General features: G+C 39.9%; 1 protein-coding gene and 1 long non-coding RNA gene across 5 annotated transcripts in view; one reads left to right on the top strand and one right to left on the bottom strand.

Moving 5' to 3' along the window:
* LOC142194681 (uncharacterized) overlaps window positions 1-26,897 on the bottom strand; it is a 431,520-nt gene that overhangs the window by 141,197 nt on the left and 263,426 nt on the right. The window lies entirely within an intron of this gene.
* The window catches only part of CUX1 (cut like homeobox 1), a 277,415-nt gene that overhangs the window by 102,302 nt on the left and 148,216 nt on the right, over window positions 1-26,897 (top strand). For all 4 annotated transcript variants that reach the window (XM_075263948.1, XM_075263946.1, XM_075263945.1 and 1 more), the window contains exons 5-8: window positions 11,003-11,140; window positions 16,105-16,228; window positions 18,737-18,813; window positions 21,325-21,391. In XM_075263948.1, coding sequence (XP_075120049.1) covers window positions 11,003-11,140; window positions 16,105-16,228; window positions 18,737-18,813; window positions 21,325-21,391 — 406 coding nt within the window. The remainder of the gene's footprint in view (window positions 1-11,002; window positions 11,141-16,104; window positions 16,229-18,736; window positions 18,814-21,324; window positions 21,392-26,897) is intronic.

Raw genomic sequence — 26,897 nt, 5'->3', positions numbered from 1 at the left:
TGTCCCCTTTTCCACCAATTCCATTTCAGTACATCTATTAACAGGCATGACTCTGCAGTGTGATTTCATGTAATTCATAGATTGCAAGCCCTCGCGGGCAGGGCTCTCTACCCCACTGTGCCAGTCGGGCATTGTTAGTATTATATCTACCTGTATATTCTGTGTATTGTATGTAACCCCCAAATTGTATGTAACCCCAAATGTATAGCACCATGGAATTAATGGTGCTATATAAATAAAAATAATAATAGGATTATATTATTATTATTATCTCACAAGATGACACTTCAGAAGCCTCATGGCCTCTCGTCCATTCATTGACCAGTGCTGGCTCTCATTTGCTTATCATGCGCAGAAACTGGCGCCACCAATTACGGTGGGGGGTGGTTGGCATAGAAATAAAATGCATACTCCAGAATTAGTGGAGTAGGGCTTATTAAGGGATATATAGGTGGACTTTGTGGAGGAGTTGACTGGTAACATCAGACCTTAAACCAAAGATGTCTTCCAGTTCTGAACTTTTAGGAGTGTCCGGTATGTGTGATCAGTAGGCCTCTAGTCATTGCGAAATTATCATTTCTGAGAAAGAGAATATTCACATCTGCTTTCTAAATCGGGTAAGGTGCTGTGGGCTATGTATTCGCAGTCACTAAAACCTTTAGGAATGATGGAGACGTCAATGCGCGTGATCATAAGGTCATTCAGCTCCTTAAACTCTTTGCTGATGTAGAGAAGATGGACACTTGGTATGACTACCTTTGCTTCTTCTCTAGTGCCTCGTGAATATGGACGGTTGCAACCTGTATTTGGTTCAAGCTTCTTGTAATTCAATAAGAAAATGAACAAGATGCTGTATATACACAGGATACACAACTTATCTTGAGCAGAATTAGGCAGTTTCACCTTATGGGTTCAGTTTAATGATTTAACACAGGATGTGGCAAGTTACAGAACATTTCATCAGTCAATGATTGAGCAAAAGTTTATGTGGATGGGTTGAGACATAAAAGTATTTCCTTAAATATAAAGCCACAGGTTTACCTTAAATAACCTGTCATATCACATACATTTAGTGAAGGGTACCTCTTAAACCAAAAAGTGCAAGGGCACACATATTGAGATTGAAGTGTACCCCTACTTAGAAAACCACTTTCTATAAGTGAATGGCACATGTGAATAGAAGAAACTTTGTAATATATCTTATTAAAGATATGTTTCCTTCTTCCCTTATTCGCCTATACTATTCCTTCATGAAGAGTTGTTGTATAACTGGAGGGACACTTTAATGAGATATTCAGAATAATAATGAGGGAGGAGTAAATACTATGTGGGATCTTAGCAAAGTAGTGGTCCTTATACTGATAACTAAAGATACCACTTAAGTTAAAGGGGGGTATCCCACAAACCCAAAACAGCAGAACCTTTTTCCCGCTGCACATTTAGCCTGACCGCGGCCTAGCTGGATGTGGATGTGACTGGTGGTGTTCCCATTCACTTTCCTTGGGAGCAACGGAAACAGCCGAAGAAAAGCACTCTGCTTTCTCCAGCGCTCACATTCACTTCAGTCGGAGTGCCAGAGATAGCTGAAGTAGTGTTTCGGTAGGAAGGCAATCCACCACTACTCACTCCATATTTAGCCTGGCTGCGGTCATCCTGAATGTGCAGTGGGAGAAAAGTCCTGATATTTTCACTTTGAGGGACAACCCCTTTAAGATTCAATGCTGATAGTGTAAAGTATGGAATGAAACCTCTCCCAGTCTGTAAGATATATGGAGCTACCTTCTGCTACCAGCTGCTGATATGGGAGTCGGGCAAGTAGGCAGTGCACTGTGAAGGTTCTGTCTTACTTGCACATAGTATTGTGTAGGGCAGGATGAGTTTAATAAACCAATATATAATGCTGTAGGAAAATATTTTTTTTATAAGATATTTTCTTGATTTAATACTTTGCTAATTGGGGGCTTAAGAGTCCAGTGGGTGGCCCTGCTCAGTAACTGGCAACAAGAAATAACTATCAATCACTGAGTAGGACCGCCCACTGGACTCCTAACATGTTATACTGAAACTCTTCCCAAAAAACTATATCATTCTGCTCCGCTCTTCCTGCTGTCTAACATGGTGACTGGATCCTTATAAAGAAACACTGAAAGTTAAACTGATGCGCTATACATAGATAAATGTACAAGAAAAGCCCGTGATAGCTCTAGGGTTTACAAAGAAATATAGAAAAATAAATATTTGTAAAGCTGCATTCCTTATTTTTGATGACCCACTTTTGTTTAAAGGTGGACGTAACAAAAGTTGTAAAATACCTGTAGCAATGTAGTTGTCCCCACGTAGGAGAGAAATCTGGTTAACCATATTAAAACAAAGGGCAAGCCATCAATAAGACATGGAGCATGCAAAGCCTATTACCAGTTCTGTAACCTAACCTAGTATAGAAACTGTTAATAGTAACCTTTACCATTGCCACGTTGTCATTGGGGGAAATGACGTAGCAAGAATCTATGGCTGTTGTACCTATGTTGTAGCCTAATGCCCCGGGGTAGTTCCATTTTCTGTGTCCCGTGACGGTGATAAATTGTGGGTTAAGCAGTGTGACGTAGCTGGCAGAGGAACAGGTCCCGCAGACAGTAGCTATAATTCAGTAGTGTAAACACGTTACAAACCCTTTTATCATTAGAATCATCTTACCCTGAGGCAAGCAAGGCCTCAACCAGGAACTGCATTGTGTCTCTATAAAGGTTTTCTGGGAACTACAATTAAAGGTAGGAACTTTCTCTTCCGTTTAATTATAGTTATTTAGCAGGTGTGGCGGTTTCTGCTCCGGCTTCTGCCATTCGCTTCATTTCATTTAACGTTTGTTTAAAGTGTAAATAGAATATTAACTTCAGGACGCCATTTTAATTAAATAGAAAAGCCACAGATTAAGGAATGATGGATAAAATGAAGACACAGTTACATATGCAAGATCTCTGTGGAGGTGCAGTGTTTACGTATGCGTCCCTATAGCTAATAACTAATGAGTCCATACAACTTGCTCACAGGGTGTCATCTTTACAACTATAGTCTACACAGACACTCTATAAATCGGGGCACCGGGGCAGTACAGTGTTTAGCTAGAACCCCTCCATTGACTTCTTTGCTCTTTCTATGCTATGAAGTCAAGGAGGCGGTCCTATTAGAGATTGACAGCCTGCCCTCTATGACTGTACATACAGAGATGGCGGATAGGACCGCCTCCTTGATTTCTAAAGATAGATATTTCAATGGATAAGTGACAAGTTATGCCAAATCTTTTCTTCCAACAGTATACACCAATGTGCCTATCTAATTCTGCTCCACTAAGGGTTTACACACAAAATCTGCACATATATATATAGAAATCTGCACCAACTGGCGCGGATGCAGATCTTAATACTTGTCCATGCGAATTTTATTTTTAAATCTGCATTGGAGAAAAAGTATTAAATTGACATTCTGTGGATTTTACAATGTGCACCATTGGTCCATTTCAGCGATGCCTCATGTGCATGAGAAAATACAATTTCTCATTAACTATAATGCTAATAGATTACGGTGCAGATTTTCCATAATGGATCCACACAGATAATTTGTGGATAATCCTGATGGTATCCATGTATCCTTAGCAAGTCTCCACATTACAGCGGGCGCTATGTAATGCATGATTCTCCCTATGACAGGGATTGAATACTTTTTTACCAGATTTCCCTATGGATTCCATTTGGCTCTAGGGCAACCCTTTTAATATAAAAATAATTGTTTAAAACTGACATCCCTTCTACTTCCACCGAATAAGGCTTCTTCCTTTAACAGCTTTTGTATAGAATGAACATTATATAAGTATCTGCACATTTCCTTTCTTTATTTCGGGCTGCTTCTCTGGAGAACACTTGACCATGACCTATTACTTTTCCAAGAGAAGTGATCTCAGATACTGGCTGCAAGTCCGGAGCACATGTTACTGACCCCTTTGTATTCACTGTTTGTATATTACAATTAGATCGGGTTGCTCTGTTTTGGAAGTGCAGAGGACTCGACTGGGTGGATCAGCTTTCTGTGGTGTTTGAGGTAACATAATGGGCAACGTAACTTGTGTGTGAAATATAATCAACATGTCCAGCATTCAGTCTTGGCTTCGCCATTCAGTGCCCCCCTGCCTACTAAATAACTGGGTGGTCTTGACACACTTGAAATCCAGGCAGCTTTTCATCAGTTGCTCATCAGCATGCTAATTGCTGTATGACTAATTAGGCCCTGAATTCCAGTTGATTTTCTATAATGAGACAGCTGGTTTAATTATGTAATCGTATGATTATATTAGCCTAGAGTGCCCTGGCAAAAGGGAACGTATGCAGGAATGTCTTGTAGTAGCATAAGGCAAACACACAAGGGGGGCATTCATCTTCATCCTAAAGCAAAGAAGGGCGTCTATAACTTGCAGTTCCTTTGCATGAATGACTCTGTAAGTGGCATGTATTGTGGCCATGAAAATTAAGGAGCCCACATGCTCCATTTTATATATTGACAATGGTGACTTGGATAAGTCAGATGGCTTCCAGAACTCTAGAATAGACCCTAATTTAAAAAGTAATAACATAAAATATTGTATACAGCTACCCAAGTGTCCAACAGAGCAATGAACCACAATTACTAGACCTCTGAACCAGAATTCTGTTTGGTGAAAGTCAATTTAGACTGATATTTCATTGATTTATGCCCAAAAAATTATTTTTTGCATTCAATGAAGGTGGAGAGGTTTGTTCGGTATATGTCCCGGTTGGATAAAAAGAGGAGAGTGTTTAACTTAAAGGGATTCTACCATTAAAATCAAATTTTTTGTATATCACACATAGGAATAAACTTAAGAAAGACCATTCTTCTCCTACATTTAGATGTCTTCTCTGGGCTGCCATTCAGTATAAAATCCCGGTTTTCGTTGGTATGCAAATGAGTTCTCTCGCTGCACTGGGGGGCGGGCCCCAGCGCTCAAACAGCACTGGGGGCGTCCCCAACGCTGTGAGAGAACTCTCTTCAAACTGGCTTCAAACTTCTAGGCCTCAGGCAGAGCCAACTGCGCATGCCCACAGACCACAACAAAATGGCCGCTTACTTAGTGTAAGCGGCCATATTTTATTCCTTAGCTGTATACAAGACACCTCAGTTGATCTGATCAATGTAGTAACTGATAAGTTGTAATGACTTCTGTAGTATTTTGTTTTCTTGGCAGCAGACTCAGCAGGAATATACAGAACGGATATTCCTCATAGATTGTAAGCCCTCTCGGGCAGGGCCCTCTACCCCACTGTGCCAGCAGATCACTGTTAGTATTATATCTACCTGTATATTTTGTGTATTGTATGTAAACCCCCAAATGTAAAGCACCATGAAATTAATGGTGCTATATAAATAAATTAATAAATAATAATAATAATTTCTTAGGGTATAAAATTAGACAAGTTGAAAAGCAATTATAAGCCTTTTATGTCTTATGGAAGAAATGAAAAGTGATAGATCAGTTCTATAGACATAAGATAGGGATCTGTCTATGACTTGCTTGATGCCACCAGTCACATGATTAGATTTATATTCACTTTAATGATTCTTCCCATTATTAAAAACATGTTTGTGGCTCATTTCTGGTGTTAACCACAGTAACCAGTTTGATGTTTTCCATTAATTTTGACTTCTAACTAGAATATCTTCTTTCTAAGTAACAGTAAGGACATGGATACTAAGAGACGTCCACAGTCCTATTAGTCACTCTCACACCAGTCCAGTGCGCTCTCACTATTGATCACCATCACAAATTATCATTTAGTCAGCATTGCTATTTTCAGCTTTTTCAAAATCCCACGTCGGTACATAAAGGGTCAATACTCTGCCGTCTGCGTTGGTTGCAAATGATGGGATGCAGACCTAAACCGACAAGAAGTATTATTGATTACATCCTTCCAATCCTTCTTCCACCTTCTCATCTACGTCTGCCGGGAAACTGAGCCAGAAAACCTACTCTTCCCACCAGTCAATTAGAAATGACAGCACAGATGGACTTCATACAATGAACACGGAGCCTTATTGCAATAACTGCTTTTACCCTTGACAATGAGACGATACAGATCTGAATCTTCAATATGACTGACATTAGCAAGAGGAAAGAAATATATGACTTTCCACGCAAAGTATTTAGTTACTTTTTGTAATAGTAGCAAGACAGATAACAGTGTGTGTGTTTATGCAGATGTAGCAAAGTTAGCCCGAACTTCTGCAATTGGTTAATTCGCTGCAGCGTGATATCTTTTCACAGAAGTTAACATAAAAGTTATTGAAAAGATATGTCAATGACTTTTCATTGGTTTTTGTTGTCTTACTGTATTACTGTAGAGTTTTTTTGGGGATTTGTTTCATTTCTCTATTGTTATTCTGACCGATTTAGTTGAATGCCCCAACCATGTGGGGTGGGAAACTTTTAGTTTAGCTGTCCTTTCAGGTCACTTTTCAGAATATGATTTATATTCTATGTTTTCTCTGCATGCTTTCTTTCTTATATTCAGTTCCTTGGGCTCTTGGGTATAAGCTAGCCACCCTGAGGATAAAGACACTTGTGGATCATGATTGATTGAGAACCTATAAGGCCATCTTCACACTGGCTCTTATATATGAATATAGAGTATATCTGGCATATTGCGTGGACTGCACTGCCGTTATTTATGGTGCTGTGAGTCATTGCCGCTCTACTTCCCTATACTGAGGCAGTGACTCACATCATTATGAATAACTGCAGTGCAGTCTGGGACATGTGGCTACACTGGCCACCCAGTAAAAGCCCACTTTTTAAAAAATTCACTTCTGGTTTAGGCTTCAAAAACCTAAACGTGTACCCTTACCCTGACATTTCCAACAGACAGCACATGGAGAATACTAGATCCGGTTTCTTTACTTTCTGTCACACTGAAACTCTGTAGCAGCATGGAGGACATTATAGAGAATGTCTGTGCCTTTGGCTTTGCTTCTCTTTCACTCAATCTCTCCTTCCCATTTCCATATACTCCTATAGGCAACATGTAATCTGACCCCTCTTATGGCTAATAGTCCTTCTTGCCTCTCAAGACAGATTTAGCAAAGAGTTTAAGTGGGGTGGAAGAGTCTGATAAGTGGAGAAAGAAGTATTTTTCTGTAATAAGATTTATTATAATGTTTACGGTATTTGTCTATACTATTGATTTATGCAAACTTTGAAGCTACACTGCCCACTTAAAAGTAATAGCTATAAAAGTAGGTCAGGTTGCGAAGCAAAAGTATCCATAGTAATGCATTGAGTCATTCACACCAAAGCTGTATTCAGTACAAACTTTCACACGAAGACAGCTTCTTTTCAATTCAAAGACATGTGCCCCTAATAGTGTCATATGGATAGGGGTTGTCGTAATGTGACAATCCCTATAAAATTTATGCAAGGAACTTTTCTGATGTAGTAAAGGAAAAATCAGTCACATCGTAGTTATGCCAAAGACACATGGGAACATACAAAACAAGTCTCTGTGGTCCCTGGCCTAAGATATAATTCTGTCATTAGAAGAAGTTTGGCATTTATTCCATAGTACAACAATTTTACTGTGTTCAAAACTCACACCATATGCAGTGTGATGAAGTTTTGTTGGGAGTATAGCTATAGTAAGAGCTTGTTCACATGATTGAGCTTCTCAGCCCCATACTGCCAGTCATCTGTGTGTAAAAAAAAAAAAAGTTCTCGGCTCCAAACCCATTATGCAAATCCATTATATACACGGCCGAGAATTGGCTCGGTTGTATGAACAGAGCATTATAGAAATGCAATAACACAAAAGAAGTACAGTGATAATAATAATAATATACATAAAGGCAGTAAAATAAGAATGCTTCAAAAATAGTGTTAATAATAGTTTATTTTAGTCAATGTATTGAACTGAATGAACTAGAGATAAATCTACATGAGATGAATATTTGGTGTGACCACCCATTGGAGGACGAGGCCTGGAAGTGATAATACGGCCCCCACAGAGCCCTGATCTAAACATCATCCAGTCTGTCTGGGATTATGTGAAGAAACAGAAGGATTTGAGCCATCCCACATCTACAGATCTGTGGGTAGTTCTTCAAGGTGTTTGGTACAACTTCCTCACCAATTTCCTTCAAAAAGTGTGTGCAAGTGGAGAATTGATGCTTTTTTGAAGGCAAAGGGTGGACACACCAGATGTTGATGTGATTTACATTTCTCTTTTCTTCATTCACTTTACTTTAATTGAGAAAAATAAACTATTAACACTTCTATTTTTGAAAGTCTTCTTACTTTGCAGTATATTTTCCAGGCCTGCCTAAAACTTTAGCACTTTACTGTATATGTATGTGTGCGATGTATATATTTGAGCAGTGTCTTTCCTGTGTGTGTTTATATTCTGTGTATGTATACCCTTCTGTCTTGGCTGCTTTCTCTGCAGTATTACATATACTATATGACGGTACGGTACACATCGCTCTCTTTTCCCCTCGTGGCCTCTGCTATGTCGAGGGCGACCATTGCGCTTCTCCAGACTTCTCTGCTTTCTAATTTTAAAGGCTGCTGTCATTACTTAATAATCACAGAAGTGACTGGGCTTTTCCTGAACCCTTAACTAGCATTTAGAAGACTCGACTGTCTGTCTCCATCCTTTTTAATATGAATTACTGCTTATTTTAGTGAGTTGGGACCAGTCCAAGTTATATGTGGATTACAATATGTCTTTGTTTAACCTATTGGGTGCAGAACTATGGCAGGCTGTACGCTCTTTCTTAATTGTAGAGGGAAATCAAGTGAAATCCGGTACCATCCTATCAAGCGACAGTCTCCTCTCGGGGAGCTGAGGAAAAGCATGTGTCCATGTCTAATGTGTTAACAGATATACACTATGTTCCTACAAGCTGAGGGTGGTCCGCAGAATGAATGACTGCAATGTTTTGAAGTTAAATGAACTCGCTAATGTACACTGTTGTTGATCCATTTAGTTTGATGTTTAGCATTCCACTGGATGAGACTAAATCTTTCCTGCCTTTTATACCACTAAATCTGGCGCCCTCATCAGACATGTATTCAATAATCTTTCCCAAGTTCGCTCTGCTCCAGCAACCTCCCCCCCATTGTATGTTTTCCAAAGTATTGTTCAAGCAGCTGCTGTGATTATCTTAGTATTGGAAATCAATGCTGTAGTGGTCAGTCCAATTGTGAACTAATGCAATAAGTATGCATTAAGAGACAGACAGTCTAATGGGTGTCATTCTCATTCACTGTAATTACATAAAACACGTCTGCTCAAGTCATATTCTCTATTTATAACTAATGTCTATTTTCTGATGAATGAGTCTCGCTCATGGGAAGACTTTTTTATGTTTTGCTGAATAGGGCTGGGTTTTCAGTAGTTTGTTAAAGGGGAACTACAAAAAGATTTCCCAGAAAATTCTCCTTTACCATGTTAAAAGTAAACCTCTTATTCCCGTGCCAGAGTATCAGAGGTCAGACCCTTTGTGAGAATAGTCTCTGTGTCTATGACAACACTTCCTGCCTTGTGCTCGGATGGCTCAGTGTTACATAGGGACAGTGGATCTCATGGTAACCGGCGTCCTGAAGAAGATACCGAGCTGTCCGAGCCATAGAGCGCCAGTCACAGCAATAAATACAATACATCTATAAAATCTATAAAATGCTTATCAACAGCTTTATATATAAAAATATACACAAAAACATGCCATATACATATATACTCATACCATAGTTCATACATATGACACACACTTCATTGTTGTTACCGCTGCTGACCAGATGAACCTATAGGAAAGTTGTTTTTTTTCCATGGTCTCTGTAGGGATATGAATATGGAGTGATGTCACTGTCATGCTTTTCCTGACCACTAATCCCTAGATGTATATTACATTAATATGTCTTCTACTTAACGGAGTCTGTCAGCAGTTTTGAGTCCTCAGAACTGCTGACAGCCCTAGATAGGTGATGTGTAAAGCAGATAAAGCATATGGGTATACTAGTTAGGACTGTGGAAAAAGATATTTTATTCTACCCTGAGCCAGTGATTCCTCTGGACTAACCATGTGTCCTGGCTCTCTGCAGTCATTGCTCTCCAATCCTTCACCTCTGAGTGATTGATTGGTGTCCATTCAACAGACTGTTAGGGCTGTCATTTGCGTAGGGGTGGAGCTGTGGAGCACTGACTGAATAGAGTCCCAGGCACTTCACTATTAGGCACCGCCCTGCGGACACTTTGAATCATGGCTCGACATGGGTTCAAACACCTTAATCCTAGATATGTTTAAGTGCTTTATTCTTCACCCCTCTAGTACCGAGCCTCAAACTGCTAATAAACTCCTTTTAAAGGTTTCTTGGACCCAACTGGGGTTTTTATGCTGATGAACTATCCACAGGACGGGGAGCGTGTGCAGGCTTCCCCTATTCAAGTAATAGGAGCTACTCTTAATACTTGAATAGAAGCAGCCTGCATGCACTCCTCGTCCAGAGGCTGCCAGATCAGCTGATCCATGAAGGGTCTGGTTGTCAGATCGCCATAGATCATATACTGATAACCCATCTTGTACATACTTCATCAGTATGAAAACCTCTTTAAGACTTTTAGGGCACAATATCACACAATAATTGAATTATTTGGCTGGAGTAAACTAGTGTTGGTAGTAGTTCTACCCCTTCTCAGGAACAACTACAGAAAATGGCAGGGTTGTCACCAGGTTGCATGTATCTGTGCCCATCCAGACTGCTCATACTTATGTTCTATCTGTCAAAATCTATATTTTGAAGCGTTTGCAAAAGCAAATGTCATCTATAATTCAGATCAATCGCAGTATATAGCTTCAGACTCTTGATATAACTATGTATGTTGTCTCTTTTGTGTTGTAGCTACACCAATAAATTGACAGTCACTAAAACTTTTGTTTTTTCCATTAGATCCAGTACCTGCCTTGGATCTGGGACAGCAATTGCAACTAAAGGTTCAACGAATGCACGATATTGAAACAGAGAATCAGAAGCTCCGAGAGACGTTAGATGAATACAACAAAGAGTTTGCTGAAGTCAAAAATCAAGGTGTGTATTGTATTATGTGTCCATGTCATCCAGCTGACAGGGAGATGTCTGCTCATCCTAAGACTGATTTCAGTGAAAAATAGAATAGAGATCCCATTCCTTAAAGAAAACAATAAAAAAAAATGTATCGCATGCACCTTTGTTGTGCCATTGCTCTGTTATTCTTCCTAGAAATTTCTGAATACATTGACAAGTGGGTGTTACTCATTGGGTGTTTGACATTGTTCAGTCTGTGCTGACTTTGTGGAGATTCACCTGATTGACATAGCGAATAAAAACACCCAGTTATCAATTTATTCATTGATATTCAAGTGGAGCTTACAATGCAGAATTCTGAGAAACATGCTCCAGACCTGTTATTACACGATGAATACAACTGTTTACTTAGATATTTCAGGAGCTTTCCATCCTGGTTCCAGATTATAACATCCTCATAGCAAACATTTCTTAAAGGATGTAATCCAGAACTATAATTACTATTCATTTGTATTCTTAAAATTGGGTTGTAATATTCGGCAGCGATTACCCCACCCATGTAAACACGCATGTTTGTTGATATTGTACTATTAAATTCATTATTACAGCAGGTATTTATGAGCTTGTTATGTTAGCAGCCCATCTTCTCCTGTATGTTCTATTAAATTAATCCTGGTGTCGTCCATACAGACAGGCTGACGTGGCTGAGATTTAATAACTAAAACTGCGACAATACCAGCACCTACTACAATAAAATAGTAAAGAAATAAAGAAGACGAAGACTAGCTATGACATGCCATTAGAGGCACCAGTAAAATGATGACAACTCTTTTAGAAACGTTCTATACAGAATCAATGTAACCGATCATACAGTGAATTTTTGTAGTCTACAAAGTCCTTGTCGGTGTTAGTGTAGAATAATATTGGATGTGGAATGTTCACAGAATTTATGATCATTCTTCACACAATTTGTACCATAATCCTTCTCAATTTCTGAATTTATGTGAACCTAATTATTATTAATATTTTTCTAATGTTTCCAGTTTTCTAGCCACTGTAGTCTTTTTATATATTGAACCAGCATTTCAGAGAGCACAGCATATGATAGCCCTATGAACAACATGGCGGGTTTCTAGGAAGACAAGTGAATAGTCTCATTGATATCACGTTACCTCTGGCAGCTGACAGTCGAGTTTCCACATTGCGGTGCTAGTTTTTGACGATTTCTAGAACTCTTGAACAAGTTCCTGTGATGGTAGTTTAGGGATTTATAATAGAACTTTTTAGTCGCAGTTTCAGGTTTCTGAACCCTCAGCTCCCTGTGTAAATAATACATTGCAGGATGTTCTATTAGGCCTTATTCTCAATTCTCCTTTTTGTTCACACTAAATCTGCCTATGATATGCTCCAGATTATAGCACAACCACAACCACGTGGCATGGCTGGCTTGATTCAAAGCTTCTTTAATTAAAGGGAGGGTTCAGAATCCAGTATATTATTTATAGACTAGGGTCACCTAAATTAAAAATGTTTTCCCATCGGTGCCTCCGTTGCTGTGATAGCATCTGTTTTACCAATATCCAAATGTGCCCTTTTGAGCAACCAGGGAATTTTCCATTGCTCTAAGAGGTAGGTGACAGCGCGCTCAATGCCCAAATTAACTCATTTGCTTATTGACAAAAACAGCAAAATCTCAGCAACAGAGGCACCTATTCACAAAGGGATAGACTCTAACCTGCCTATCTGTGGGTCTGAGTTCTGGTGATAGACTCCCTTTTAAAGAGGACCTGTCACTTCTTCTGATTCATCTATGTGGTATATACTTGTATTACGGTACTTATGAAAATACCAATTATGGATCCTCTTTATCTAGACTACTTCCTTGTGCTGTTCCTGTGTTGTTCCTCTAGGTTCACATTAGGGCTCTCCATCTTTTGGATCCGCGGGGTGACGCAGAGCCTGTTCACTATAACAATAGTTACCCACAAACTCCATGAACGCTGGATGTCCAGTGACAAAAACAGAGACTCCGACACAGATGTGAACCTGCCCTTAGCAATGTATAAATTGACAACAAGATGCCATCAGTGTCCAAACATTGCTGATACCTCTTATGACAATGGGAATAGTAACACCCAGGTGTCTCTTTATTAAAGGAATGATCTAGTTTTTAAAAAATACGTGCCAAATAGCGCATATGACTTCAGAGTGATGTTTCATTTGCACGCTCATTACATAACCCAACCCCCTGCTCATGCACACACACACCCAAGAGCTAAGGGAACAACAGCAGCATGTGACCTCAGATGTGGAAGTGATTTATTACCTGCAATTTGAGAAGGGAGGTGTACATAGAGAGTGAGAGTAGGCAGATGCATCTTGGGAAATGTAGTTTGCCTACAGATTCACTGCATGTAAATAATGACGACACAAGGAGTTGCAAGTAAAATAAAGCCAAAGGGCGCCCAAGGGAACAGTGAGCATGTAGCACTGCGCGGATGTAACACATGTTCACCAGTGACTGATGGCAGGAGCCTCCCTTTGGACAAAGATCCTAGGTTTTTCATACACCTATAAAGGGACTCTTTAATTATGTTTTATGCGGTTCCCCTTTTGTCCTTTCAACTTTGGTTCTATCACAGAAGATATAGTTGAAGCCCTCTTGTTGTGAGGATCAGCATGGAAGGACAGCCCTTGACGTCCCAGCTTGAAGCGATTATTGTGTATGAGTCTGTGTGACCGGCACCAGATCAGGCCACCTTTGAGCCGAAGACCTTTACTAATTAAAATACTGTGGAAAGGAAGACTAATTGGAGTGCTACTCGAAAACAATTTACATGGCTTATGTGTTTCTTCTTAGGCTGAATGTTCTTGGCCCTGAAACAAGTACAGAACTTGATTACATTTAACCTGTCTCAGCCGAATCACTGTGAAATGTGACTGCTCTGGTCATAGCCTGTTTCCTATTAAAGTCTAAATGAGGACAGGGCATGATACTAAGCAAAGAGCTCTGCATGTTAGATCTTACTTTACCAGGTGAACACACGACTTATTATCTTCACTTACAAGACAAAGGTTTTTTTTTAACTTTTTCATAACCAATGTCTTGTCTTATTGCCCTGGTACATAAGGATCAGTATGAAGTTTATTATTGTATATTGTGGCCATTATATATGGAGCACGTACAACAAACTCCATTAATTTAACTAGAAATTATTTCATGACCAGGTTACTGTACTGTTCTACTACTCTGTCATAAACTCACATCGGCATATAGGATTCCACCACAGTTGATGGAAAAAATTGCACTGGGGCAGTGATTTTTTTTTCCCATTGCAATAGCAGATCCCTCAGATGTACATTGGGCGTTAGTAGTATTTATGGTATGACTGATCTAGTACTGTGTTGTCTTTTCCATACATAACAGAAACCAGGTGTGAACAAACCCTAAATCTATCAAGCATGATTTGATATTCAGTGCCAGATTATAGGAAGGCCAATTACCCAGGAGTCTGTTATCTACAAACCTTCCCAGATACTCCCAGCAGCTGATAACAATAGTATGTTGTAACACATGGCGGAAAACCAGTCATGGCTTCAATCTGAAATGCCCAAATTACGTACTTACTAGAAGTGCTCCACTATCTGTGCATTCATTATGGCTGACATAGTGAAATGGGTATAAGTGGTTGTAGGACACCCCCAGTTCCCTTTACTACTTGGGAACAAAGGATCAGGCACATCAAAATGCAACATGTCCAAATCTTAATTTTCTATTTGGCAGACCTACAGTAACAGCCAGGCTACCCAATACATCCTACAAAAATTTTGCCCATTGGCCTCCACTAATCTTGACCATCCCCCCGTGATATATGTAATGGTTACGTGAGAAGAATCCTGTTGTTGCAAGCCTTGTAAAACAGCTATGTTTTAAATTAAAGGGGTTGTTTGTTAGGACTTATGGACGTCATAGAGAGGCTCAGTAGGTACGTCTCCTGTTCTGGCACTGCAGATATTACAAAAAATGGACTAAGTTCATTTTTTTGACGCCTTTCCTTTATTTTTTATGGGAGAGCATACTGGGATATTCCTATATGTTTTCATAAGTATTAGAAGCACTCCTTGCCCAATTGTGTCTCCAAGTTTAGATAACTGTTTTGTAGCATTTTGTTGACTTTTTTTTTTATCCTCCTGGGTAGCCATGTGACCACAAAATGCAAGAATTTAGAAATGTAGTTATACCAACCCCACATAGAGCCCACAGGTCTTCCCCATTGTGATTCATTCAGTATGGATGCTGTGTTCCCTACATATGCACCTGATTGAATATGCTCTCTCTGGATAGTGAAAAGTCACCAGCTCATCACCGAAGTAGTAGAGCGAAGCAGGTCAGATTTCCGTAGAGGTAACGGTTTGTGTTTCCTCTTGTGTGGCTCTTTAATTGTACATGTCTACAGGCCTTAAGATGAATTTAATTGATTTACATCACAATGCAATCCGAGAAATATGCAAATGGCTCGAGCAGAAGCAGAGAGGCATGCGGAGCATTCATCATACGCGTGGAGGCTATGGGAAATTAATGTCCTAATGTGCGCAGAAAAATGAATAAACGGTTCCACATGTTAATTCATGCTTTAACCCACACTGAGACTTTATTAATCCCCGCTCAACAGAGAGATAATTTGAAACTGTTCAATAAGGTGATATTATGTTTTAGCATTGATTTTTTTCCTTTTCAGGCATGTTGCAGAAACCCCGGCTCTGTTTCCCAGCAAAATCCATTGATCCTTCTCAACTGAAACGTTTAAAGTTCAATTTAACATTTAGGGAGTAAAAGGTCTCCAAAGGGACTCATATCTATTGATTTTGTGTCAGAGTTGAAGAGATGGAGTTTAAAACACACTGATCCTACAGGGTAAAGAAAGCCTTGTATTATATAACCACACAGAGCTATGTAAACACATTTTCTCCCAATTGTTTTTCTACAGAGGTTACAATAAAAGCACTTAGAGAGAAAATCCGGGAATATGAACAGACCCTGAAGAACCAGGCGGAAAATCTGGCTCTGGAGAAAGAACAAAAGTTACAAAATGACTTTGCTGAGAAAGAGAGGTGAGTAGACGTCTTAGCGTTTCTAATGTACAGTGCCGTCCATACGTGTGATGCCACTGAGATGCATTGCTTTTAATGGACCTGCCCAGATTTTCTTAGCTTTCTTACATTTTGCAGGCCAAACTGTCTTACCGTTCACGGTGTGTGTACATGGGAAACATCACTATTTCTGGCCACTATACATTTTGTATTCTTTATTATCTAACAATTTGCATTGCATCTGCAGGATTTGATTGTTACTTACAAGTTCTCCCTGAGCAGTTAGTAAGAGGCTAGATACCATACACTGCACACAGTAAGTAGAGGAGAATCTGCTCCGTAACTGGCCCCATGACTATGCAGGATATGCAGGGAGAAGTTACAGTAGATTGTTATAAAAAATTCCTACTTAGCTCCTCCATGAGACTAAACCTGTATTTCTTCTGCTAATTCTCTTTCATATTGTAACACTTATTTACAATATGCATTTGCATTGCAGAGCCACTAAACTGTTACTGTTAAGCTACTGCAGACCACCAGTTACACTACTGTGCACACCCTGCCAAACCGCTCTCCACACTGGACTTCTAGAAGAGTGATGTGCTGACATATGCAGGGCACGGTTGAATATTAGTTTTCTGCTGAGTTACCTTATTGGATTCTGCACTTTCCTTTTTTTTTACTCTGTACAGATGACAATGCATATTATTCAGAATGATAAATCAAGCTTGTGTTGGCTTTTTTCGTCGTTATTTTCTTTTGTTGCAGCTTTTCTTGGATCTTATTGTTCACAGTCTTCATGCTGTACCTCAGTGTGAACACCTGCTGAGACATTCCTATATTTGGCCATCACTTTGATGCAGTGAGAGCAGATATTTGCATTAAAGGGAACCTGTTATCAGTTTCATGCCGCCCTAACCATGGGGAGTATAAAACAACTGAGTTTACTCTGAAATGCTGTCCTAAAAACATACTGTAATTTTATAAAGAGCGAAGGACCTGAAGAAGTGTCTGCTGGGTGGTTTGCCGCTGTCTTCCACTTTTCCTGCCCATTACAGCTAGATTGACAGATCTCTTCCTATACGGAAAATAAATAAGAAGTGACCTGTAAGTGAGGCTGAGCCGGGCCTAGAAAAGTTGGAGAGAAGCCACACCCTGGACTCTTCCCATGTTTAGGCACTGTGAAAATATACCAGATTGGTATCTTGAGTTTAGACAATTTTGTCCAAATTTATAATACCTTTAGGATAAGGCCTCGTTCACATCTGCATTGGTATTCCTCATGTGGACTCCCCCGGACAGAATACCAAACGCAATTGCAAGTGATATGCAGTAAAAGCACACTGACCCCATAGACTATAATAGGGTCCATGTGCTTGCCGCGTGTTGCCAGCATGAATCATGCGGACAGGAAAGTAGATTGTGAACTACTTTCCTGTCCGTATGATCCCTGCGGAGATCTGGCGGCAAGCACACGGAACCCATTATAGTCTATGGGGGCCGTGTGCTTTCACTGGTACACCGCTTGCAGTTGCGTTCGGAGTTCCATTCGGGGGGTCCTCATAATGACTCCCCCGGACGGTATACCAACGCAGATGTGAACAAGCCCTAAGTCTCCATGTAGAAAGACACTGCAAAAAAAAAGGCTGTGGAAAAAAAATCACAGAGGAAACACATCGCATTTTTTTTCCACTGTGTGCAGACTTTCTGCCCTCCTGATACCTATGAGGAAAAGCCAGTGTTTCCATAGGTATAACTGACATTTTGCGATTTGCAAAAACACAACTGTTTTTGAAAACTTCGCTTTTTTACTCCAGATTTTCTTCTGCAATTTGTGGGTGGTGTTAGCCAGAATCCCCCCCACTTTGCAGGTAATGTAAAATGCAGTGCCTTTTGCCCTGGCCTTAAGTTGGATTCATTTCCTCCTAAATTTTAGACCAAATATTTTGGTGCAATGTGAGCTATATTGTTGCACATCACTTTTCAGCTAAGTCATGCCCACTCATATAGACGCAATTGCAAAAGGTAGCATTAATAATACACCTCTGTTCTTCTCAGCACATTCTGATAAATCTGTGTAAAGCAGGGTGCATTTTTCACCAGGTTTTGCTGGTGACAGGCACAATCGTAATAGTAAACGTGGGCTAGCCCTTTGTATAGAGGGAGTCTGTCACTGTATCATGCTACCCATGATCAGGCAAGTGATGACAGATTCCCAATTTTTCTGGAAAATAAATCAATAACCACATTTTTAACTTCTAGGTATAAAATACATCCAATGACAGTCATAGTCTCACACTCATACCTAGCTGTACCCTTATGACCAGATGACTCCCCAGGCTGGAGTGATAAGATGTGCTTATGATAGGGGGCGAATGACAGTGGTGGCCCCATTTACTAAATATCTGGTCATAAATCGTTGTTTGATGATCTTTTAAGTTTAAAATGTGAAATGAAATAAATCTTCCGTTATTGGCTGATGAGTGTCCGGCCAACCATTTACAGAGCAAATTGTTCATTGTCTTTCAGGAAACTGCAGGAGACTCAGATGTCTACGTCTTCCAAGCTCGAGGAGACTGAACACAGAGTTCAAGTTCTGCAGACAGGTTTGGATGCTTTATATTGATTTGGTGTTCATGGATGTTGTGATTCACATAGAAAAGACAATATAGTTGCTGTTATTTTGGAGTCTTTACTAGAATATGTCTGCAGTATTGTCAGTGTGGATGTCTTTATTGTAGCTAGTGCACATGGTCAAAACTTATGGCCACTACCACGAGCCACATGTGGCTAAATCACTGGTTAAGAAGCTCTGGTCTGTATGGTTAGGCTAAGGCCCCACGTACCAACTCAAAGCCAAAAAAATGCAGCGGGAAAAACAGTGGCAGAAATGTGGCTATTTTACCTAGACGGAAAATGCTGGCATTTCCGTAGGTATTAATTGACATAAGATAAGATATTCCTTTAATAGTCCCACAATGGGGAAATTTCAGTGATACAGTTTCATAGATGGTACAGTAGTATATAACAAGAAAGAAAAAACACATACAAGCTCATGGCAGATAGAGAAATCCTAGGAATTATAGCAACTAAAAAAGAAAGGAACACAGACACACTGCAGGATCATTTAGTTCTCTGTGCGGAGTGATGTTAATAATACAGCCGAATGTGGTTGGAGGACACGAGGAGGGCTCACAGCATGTAGGTATAATAGCCAGAAACGTTTTTGCAAAGGTGGGGGACATATGCAGCTATCATGATAACATGTGGTAGTTCCTTTGGTAGGTGGTGAGATCTCCTGCTCACAGCTGATAGTTCGGTATCTTGCATCAGCACTATTGTCCATTAACCACAAAAAAATGCCCCAAATGTCCTTCATCACAATCCCTCCTCCTCCTTCCTTCTTACCACTGTGTTCTACTGCCCACAGAAGTCCGAAGCCATCCAGGTATACATGGTGCTGCTCTCTTGCCAAGCTTCCATAACTCCTGGGGTAGGTGGGTGATGGTAGGTTCCCAGGCTGTAACAGAGTCCCACGTGTCCACAGTAATAGAAAGAAATACCAGTCAGCTGTAGGCATCTTCACACATCAGCAATAGACGCCAAAAATCATCTCCTTGAAAAGAAGAAGTCCACACATCCATGCAGGTTTCTCCTCCATGCCGCATGGTGAGATATGCTGTCCATGCTTAGCTCCTGGGGGGATGGTAGCAGGCATATGTGCACAGGACAGAGTCATTGTCCATGCTTTAACAATAGATACAAAAGGAACAAAATACTCCACAGGGTCTTCCATTCGATTTATAGTTGCTAATTCATAGTGCTAGTTTGCTTAGTTACTGGTTTCTTGAAGATACAGAGAAAAAGAGTGAAAAAGGAAAGATAGAGATTGCTCCCAGCTTGGAGCACTGCATCAGGCAGCCAGCCACTCAAGGGGGCAGCGCCTATTACATGCAGCAATTTACAAAAACACAAGGATTTTTGAAATCTCAGTATCCACTCCTGTTATTTTTCTACAATGTGTGGATGAGTTTAGCCAGAATCCCACTGGAAACACAAATTCAAGAGTTAACTAAATAACAGAAAGGAGGGACCTATCCTCTTTAATTCATCTAAATTCTGATCTAAAATAAATAAATAAGTCAATAAACAGACAGTCTTCAATGTCTGGGCACCTATTAAAAAAAAATGTATGCAAAAGAGTTGTGTGTTTTTGTTTTGTATAGTATATTGTGAAAACTTTAATAAACATGAGTATATATATATATATATATATATATATATATATATATATATATATATATATATATATATATATATATAGTGTGTGTGTGTATATATATAAATAATTACTAGGGTTGAGCCGGTCTTGAGATTTCAAGATCGTTTTTAAAATCCGATTTCTGGTCATTTTCCATTCGACCCCGATCCCAATGCAAGTCGATGGGATTTTTTTTTAATAATCGGAGATTGGATTTTAAAAACGACAGGTTTGGATGCTACAACACTACAACAGCATGTAGTCTAAAAATTGAATGCTTTAATTGTTAGAATCCACGCCGTGTAGTGATTTAAAAAAATCCTCTGGCTACTTAGTCCCCTGTGCTGTCTACTTACCTACTTACCTGCACAGATCGCTGGTCCGGTCCCCACTGTTCTCGGTCCTCTTCTCGCCTCGCTGCCCCCGCCTCCCAGGTTAGTGTTACAGACCTAGGAAGAAGGCGGAGCTTGGTGCTTAGGAGAAAGTGGGCGGGTACAGAGCGGGGAGACGTGACGTCTTGTGCAGGTAAGTGTTAGCTACTAGAGATGTTAGCTAGTCTCCCATTAGAATGAATGGACGCAGCCGGCACGCAGGCTGTGTGCCGGCTGCATCCATTCATTCCTATGGGACCTAGCTAACATTGTTAGCTTTTCCCACAATGCTTGTCCAGTAGCAAAGCATTGTGGGAAATAACCTCCAACCTCAATCCCACCTAAAAAGATCAGGATCGGAATTCCGATCGCGATCGTGAAATTTACTCGATCGCCGATCAGAATCCGATCTTTTCCGATCCCGATTGCTCAACCTTAATAATTACATATTACAAAATCTAATCTAATATTTATTTTTTCTTTAGCTTTGGAAAAGTCTCAGGCAGCATTATTTGACCTGAAAACGAAATATGATGAAGAAACATCAGCAAAGTAAGTACCAAGAGCTCTTTGTATCCATCACATTTTAGGAAGAAAATAGTAGTGGTAGCAGGGCTAAGACTGGTAACACAGAGATTGATCCACTTGCTTCGATCAAGAACGGGCAATGGATATAAGGTTGACTTTGATTAGCCCAGCATTAGCGGTGTCGGCTCGCGGCCTTCCCACCACACTTACCAGCATGACCAGTAACGATTTTTATCAGGTTTTCCCAGGGAACACACTTACAGGCCTCATGCGGCGGTCTGGGATCAATTACCCATTATTATCATTAATGGTGATACAACAGCATTTGCTTCACATGGTAAAAGATTCACATATGAAGATTTACAATGTCTTCATTACCAAAGAACGGTAATTTTATATTTTCATTTAACATATTTCCAACAGCATCTGACTTTTTCAGAATAGACTGTTCTTGTTGCCTGGCTTAGACTGAGCAGATAGGAATAAATGATTCCCAATTGTAAGGCTTAAGATGTACACACAGGCTTTTAAGAAAATCAACGCCGCCATGCCGTGTTATTGATCTGGTATAAGATTTTTTGTTTTAAAAGCTTGTGTATACTATCTAGGCCTTCTGTTCTACAATATACCAGTTCTTAGAACTCTATGTAAGGTGTTACCAGTTATAGGTGTGGCCACACTCTGACACGGTCCAATCAGTGTTGGGGGCTTGGTAACGCCCAGTTGTCAATATAGACATATTTTTCTAGGACAAACAAAAGAGGAGAAGCACAATGTACAGTACGTGAAAATCTGCTCCAGAATTATTTACTAAGACATGCCTGGAAAGGTGACAGGTCCTCGCCAAGGAGCCTTTCAGTTCTAATGTTGCTAAGTAACAGCCAAATAATTAAGCTGTCTGTAGCAAAACAGGCTGTGGCCACAAGGTGACACAACTAGATAGCTATACTCTTCTGAAGATCTGCATGTGTCATTTACATACTTGCATTCATTTGATGTGATAGCCATATCTGTTGGTTCGTGTAGTTGCTCCCAACATCAGAGAGGATTATGGCTGCCATTCCATATTTTGCAGAGTGAAGACCTTTTACATATTAGTGTACATTTAGTGTACACTAATGCTGGTGTATTTCTAAAAATGCATCTTTGGAAAAGATTCTAGGATTGTAATATAGACTGTAGTAACGTAGTAATAGTATTTTTTATTTATATAGTGGCAGCATATTCAGCAGCCCTTTACACGTCATAGGATTCATATACTGACAAAATGAGACATTACAGGTTAATAAATTAGCAATTCACAAAATGGGAGTGAACTGCTCTCAAGAGCTTACAATCTATGAAATAGAAAAGGTGGTGCAAGATGTCATTTTACATAACATTTAACATAATTAGATAAAGCCGTGCAAGCTGGTGTTCTTGTATGTACAGAGCTTGAGCATGCAGGGATACACTAAGATGAAGTCTTGTCCTGTAGGATAATGTAGAGGGGAGGCACTATATGGCCAGTAAAGGGTTAGTCAGGGATGCGTAAATGTAGGAGTGTTACATTAGGAAATATGATAGGCCTGTCTAAAGGATTAGTATGTTTTTCTGCTACCTTCAGGTGCCACTAGGGAGCTGTATGTTTGGGGGGCTCATTCTGTCATGTGGGACAGCATTTTCCAGATTTGTCATGAGAAGAACCAGAACCATATCAATATAATAGTGAACACTATCAATGGCCAAACTAGTGACTTTATTAAGGCACCGTATACATCATGGATATGTATGGGAGAAGTGATACCAAAGAAGAAAGCATCTAAGTATGTGTTTGGGACGCTCACTACTTTTCTTCAATGGCAGATGTCGGGGGTAAAGGATATTTAGTTGGTTTCCAACTGCCAAGTTTTTTGGGTTTTTTTAATGTACATTGCGAGCCCCATATAGGGATTACAATGTACATTTTTCCCCCCATTTAAATATGTCTTTGTAGAATGGGAAGAAATCGACGCACATGGAGAACATACAAACTCCTTGCAGATGTTGTTCCTGGTGAGATTTCAACCCAGGACTCCAGCGCTGCAAGGCTACCGTGCTAACCACTGAGCCACCGTGTTGCCCCAACTGCAAAGTTTTATGGTCCTGGAGATCAGTCACTACTAGAGATGCCGACTTCAGCCCTCTCCTCTCTCCCAGTACAGAGTGCACGCATGCTTGGTTTATGGGGGGAGTTGGGCAAGATCGCCAATGAGCACTTGGTGAATAATGTAATGTGTAAGGCTATAGAAAAGGCTTTTAACCCATCTATATTTTATTCACCTCACTGTATATCTATATTCCTTATTCAACCAGGCTATTTTATAGGATGGTTTGACCAAAGTGAGCCCTACTGTTACATTATTTGGAGGAATAGCCTGCCTCTGTATCTTCACACTTGGTGGTATTACTGACATGTGGAATTCCCCCGGCTCCGATACACTGCTTTCCAGTGTTACTAGGCAACCATCAGATGTTTCCTGCCCGGCCCGGTCAGAGATAAACCTGTGTAAGATGTGGTTTCCTTAGACGTCATGCTTACTAATATAATGTGATTATTCATACGCTTCTTCACAATTTAAGTATCACCCTGGAGACATATATACTTGTGTACCTGTATGCCAAGAATCGATTGTATTTACATTGATTTTAATAAGACAAAGCACAGCAATTTTTCTGCGGACACTTTGATGTACAAGGTCTTAATTCAATTCCCCCCCTCCCCAACCCCCACACACACTTAATGCACCCAGTAGAACCAGCTTTCCAGTATGGGACAGTGTCATAGACATACATGTGTATGAAGTAATACAAATAAGCTTGATTTCTATTATTACTTTTCATGAATTTTATTCTTAAATTCTGCAACAGTGATGTAATGTTACCAATACAAATATTCAAACACTTGGAACAAACATTCATGAGTTTGGCATGATAAACTTAGTGATTGAAAAATTTTTTTCTCTAGCTCGCAACATTCCTGATCGATCAGTGCAGTTAGTTTCAGCACCCAGTATGCTCATTAGGCTCTCTTTGGTCAGATGGGCAGTCCTGGAATGGAGGAGATTGTCTGGTACAGCTCTTCTGACAGTAGAAAGCATACTAAGGGCTTGTTCACATTTGCGCCCAGTCTCCGTTCTGAAGGTTTCCGTTTCCTGCACAAAACAGAGGCAGGAGACGGAAACCTGCAGGAGTCTCTCTCACCCATTCATTTGAATGGGTGAGAAAGCTGTCCGGCCGTGAGCGGCGGTGATTGTTTTATGCTCTCCTCCGCGAAATCGTTTTTTTTAAAATCCAGACACAGAGTCGGACATGCAGTACTCTGTGTCCGGATTTTTTAAAAAACGGTTTCGCGACGGAGAGCATAAAACGCTCAACACCGCTCACGGCCGGACCCGGTCTGTGCTTTCAGTCTTCTTGCATGCAGAAGACGGAAAGCACAGAACGGAGACCCGAACGCAGGTGTGAACCTAGCGTTAGCCTAGCAGGCACCAAAAATAACTGCAATCATTGCTCAAGGCCAAAAGGGGCTATGGAAATCAGCGGAGCTGGGCCTATTAAAGGATACAAAGACTTGGAATTGGCCGAAATGATAAGAGGTCCTTCATCGCCTTCTTTAGTACCAGGCATTACATAATAAGAGACTTGTATTGGTAACAGAATGAGTGAGGGCCCTGCTTGCAAGAACCTACAATCTGAAAGGGAAGCCGTCCTGTTTTGTATAAAGGCCTGCTACTTATGTCCTGATAGCTTTTTGCTTTCCACTTAATATAACAACATAAATACATAAAAGGTGATCAACCCCTTTTGGGTTTATATCGTCCCATCCACCATTTCTTAGCATCATACCCTTAAGCTCTGCAAAATTTTCGGTCATGGTGTAATGCACACTTGAATTTTCTCATTATCTGCAGTGCACTAAAAAATATCTCCTGCGAATCCCATAACCTAAGGGAATACAAATATAAAATAAAATGTATATCTACAGTTTAACCCAGCAGCCATAAAAAACCGCATTGACCTTTATTAAGATCACATAAGTTTAATGTAAGAGAGATTTTTATTTACAAGCTATCGCGCATGTAATGGAAGGGAAGCAGCTCGGCTCTTTCTTCCACTATATTCACAGGAAATGTCACGCAAGCCATAATAATAACTGGCAAGCCATAAAAGTAATACTTTGGGTTTTTTTTATTTGTTTGTGCTTCCAATGATCTATTTCTAATATCAATGTTTTTAATAAACACTATTGGGTTTTTTGTTTGTGTTTTTTATAGATATTTTATAGTTGCACCTTGTGTATACCCTTTTTCTAATCTTTAAGCATAGCCTAAAGCGCAGTGTGAGTTTAGTATTTCAATGGTGCCTGTCAGGGAGGTCAGCTGGCAGGAGACACTTTTCATTGGGATTGATTTTGTTTGGAAGCATACTAACTATATATACTTACATACCAACATAGATGGGAGAAAGGATATCCTTCATGTTCTGCCATTCTCCATCTATTATATAGTATTCATTGCTTGAGTATTTATAATTCTCAATACCTTCCTTTGGGTGCTGTTATAGTATTTGCCATTACTATTCCTTGGGGTAGGCTATTCCTTAGCTTCAGTACTCATACTGTAACGAACCATTCCCTATAGACATGTTTGCAGCTGATGAATGTCCTCTGGTTCTTTGTGTAAAGATTATATCATGTATTGACCACACATATGTTTATACGTGTAAATGAGATCACCTCTAAGGAGTTTTTTTCCATGCTGAACAAGCCTCATTTATCTAGCCTCTCATTATAATAAAGACCTTCCATCCCAATAATTTAGACACCACCTTCATCATTCCTGTAGTCTTTTTCATTGTGAAGCCCAAATCTGAATCCCCTATTTGAGACGTAGTATTACCAGGGATTTCGAGAGAGATAATATTACATCGGAATCATAGGCTTTTACCTCTCATTTGATAGACACTAAAACATGTGCTTTTGCAGCTGCCACCTGACACTGAGTACCGCTGCTTAGCCTGCTTGTTACAGCACTTCTTCTCTTCTCTCTTATTTTACTATTTTTATTTTAGAAGCATTGTTATTTCAGGTTTTGACTACTTCTTATTGATGTCATTTCTGTACAGGATGTGTGATACCTTTTCTTCCCCATGATTCATGTTAGCCTCTGTTCACATTAGCACCATGGCTCTTATAAAGTAGCCGCAATAGACTTGTTCTTAAATGAACCCTGACAAATCCCATTGACTTATATTGAAACTTGTCAGGTTTCCTTTTTAGTTTCATTCTATTTTTTACCATAACAATAGTACTGTAGACTACACTTTTCTTGCCTTCAAAAAGCAGAACAAACCCAATAAAATGGGGTCAAGAGATAGACTATAAAAATCATATAAAACCTTTCCAGTGATAAAATGTGGCCAACCTTTGTAGAGTGGGTTTAAGTAAAATCAGGTACGTGGCTTGGAAAGTGTTACAGGTTTTTTTTTCTTTCCCTCCCTCCCTCCATCC

The sequence above is a fragment of the Leptodactylus fuscus genome, chromosome 2 (assembly GCF_031893055.1).
Source record: "Leptodactylus fuscus isolate aLepFus1 chromosome 2, aLepFus1.hap2, whole genome shotgun sequence".
Taxonomy (NCBI): Eukaryota; Metazoa; Chordata; class Amphibia; order Anura; family Leptodactylidae; genus Leptodactylus; species Leptodactylus fuscus.
This window is presented reverse-complemented; position numbering and strand designations above follow the sequence as displayed.